This window comes from Histoplasma capsulatum (assembly GCF_000150115.1).
Source record: "Histoplasma capsulatum G186AR genomic scaffold supercont2.6, whole genome shotgun sequence".
Taxonomy (NCBI): Eukaryota; Fungi; Ascomycota; class Eurotiomycetes; order Onygenales; family Ajellomycetaceae; genus Histoplasma; species Histoplasma capsulatum.
Window position 1 is genome coordinate 49,227 of NW_025544806.1, and position 1,596 is coordinate 50,822.

The window sequence follows — 1,596 nt, forward strand, 5'->3', positions numbered from 1 at the left end:
AATGTCGTGGTGGTGGAGTCTGCTGCGTAATGTGTTGATGTGATGGTTCTAGCGGTGTATCGGGTTGTGATGTGGGCATATGAGTGTGTCTGATTGTGTCTACCTTCTTGGGTAGTCTGGCCTTCTTCGCTTTGGTCTACTTCCTCGTCATCTTTTGTTTCTTCTTCCTTCGTTGGCGCTAGATCTGCACATTTTGGCGGCGGCGGAGATGTGGTTTCTGGTGTGCTATCGCTTGGTGTTGGTAGTAAATCTTCTTCATTGTCCGACGAGAATGTCTGAGTATCTGGCTCCGCTTCGGCTATGGCTGTGATTTCATCTAGCCGGGCTTTAAGAGCCTTAATTTGTTGCCGTTTATGGGCAAGGTTTGTCTGGAGAGAGACTTTGCGAGCTTGGATTTTGATGTTTGGGAGGGAGAGTTCGAGTTTCATGAGCAGGGTCCGCGAGTACTCGATATTCTTTGAGAAGTAGTCAGTAGATAGCCAGGATTGCATATGTAGGAATTGTCTTGGTATGCTCACAGCGCCAACTCTAGCTCGATGGTAGGGGGATCGATGTACAAGTTTGAGATCTGCAGATGGAGATATGAGGTTGTTTTCGAGGCGAGCAAGAAGATGTGTGAGGTTGACGAGTGTAATGTCTGGGGACGCGTAGGATTCGGGCAATTTCCGTGCCATTGCTAAAATCAGAAAACATAACGGACGTCGTCAGGAATCCTACCAAAATACAGATTAAAACTGGTGATAAAGTATCCCAAGAGTCAAATTGGCAACGTCAGAGTCTGGGGCAAGGTAGTATTAGTCAGTAATTATGTAAGCACACTCTTTTGGATGCATGTTTTGTTGGTGCTACCGAGTCTCTAACCTAGCAAGCTTCTCACTAAATATAAGATAAGGTCGAGGCTTATATCGTGCTTCTGAGCTTGATCACTAGATCAGGAGGTAGTGCCACTATCACAGGTTAAGATATACCGGCAAGGGATATCTAGGATGACTAACAATAGCTACGGCGGCGGCCTAAAGTAAACAAGATGAATACTAAGTAGGGCTTACAGGGTAAGGGCGGTACTTAGGTATGCGTTGTTAAGATGAGCTTATAGCAGCACAATATAACTTGGTATAAGTAATAGGGTCAGATCTGCATGAGGCCTGTGTGAGAGGTTTAGTGTGAAGAGATAAAATGAAGATAAGATTGATCGTGATCAAGAAGATAAGCTTCTTGATCCTAAGGGTAGTGGTGTGTTTAAATACATTTGAGTCCTCATACAAATTATCTGCTCACTCTGCTCACTCTGCTCACTCTGCTCACCTGTGATCATGGTGATCATGGTGATCATGGTGATCAGTCACGTGCCTTAGTACATTGCTTCCGGCATCAAGGGTTGTTCCGTTCCTACGTCCCCTCTAGTCTTATCCAATGCTGTGCCGTAGGGTTATATAACAGTTGGGTGTCCCCTCTACTACCAGCATGGTTGCCCCACATGTTTTCTTGGAGGATAACGTTGTGTGTTGCGTGGTATTCATCTAGCTAAGCAAGCAACTGCTCTGCTAATCAAAATATTGAGAATTATGATCCTCTTTGCATTTCAATTTACACAGA

At 44.9% G+C, this 1,596-nt stretch overlaps 1 protein-coding gene across 1 annotated transcript; it reads right to left on the bottom strand.

Moving 5' to 3' along the window:
• Positions 1-147: 147 nt before the first annotated feature.
• HCBG_04712 (uncharacterized protein) lies at positions 148-674 on the bottom strand (the record flags this gene model as incomplete). Its single annotated transcript, XM_045431761.1, has 3 exons — positions 148-217; positions 268-455; positions 519-674. 3 exons carry the CDS (start codon positions 672-674, stop codon positions 148-150), a joined length of 414 nt encoding a protein of 137 aa, XP_045286973.1.
• Positions 675-1,596: the final 922 nt, after the last annotated feature.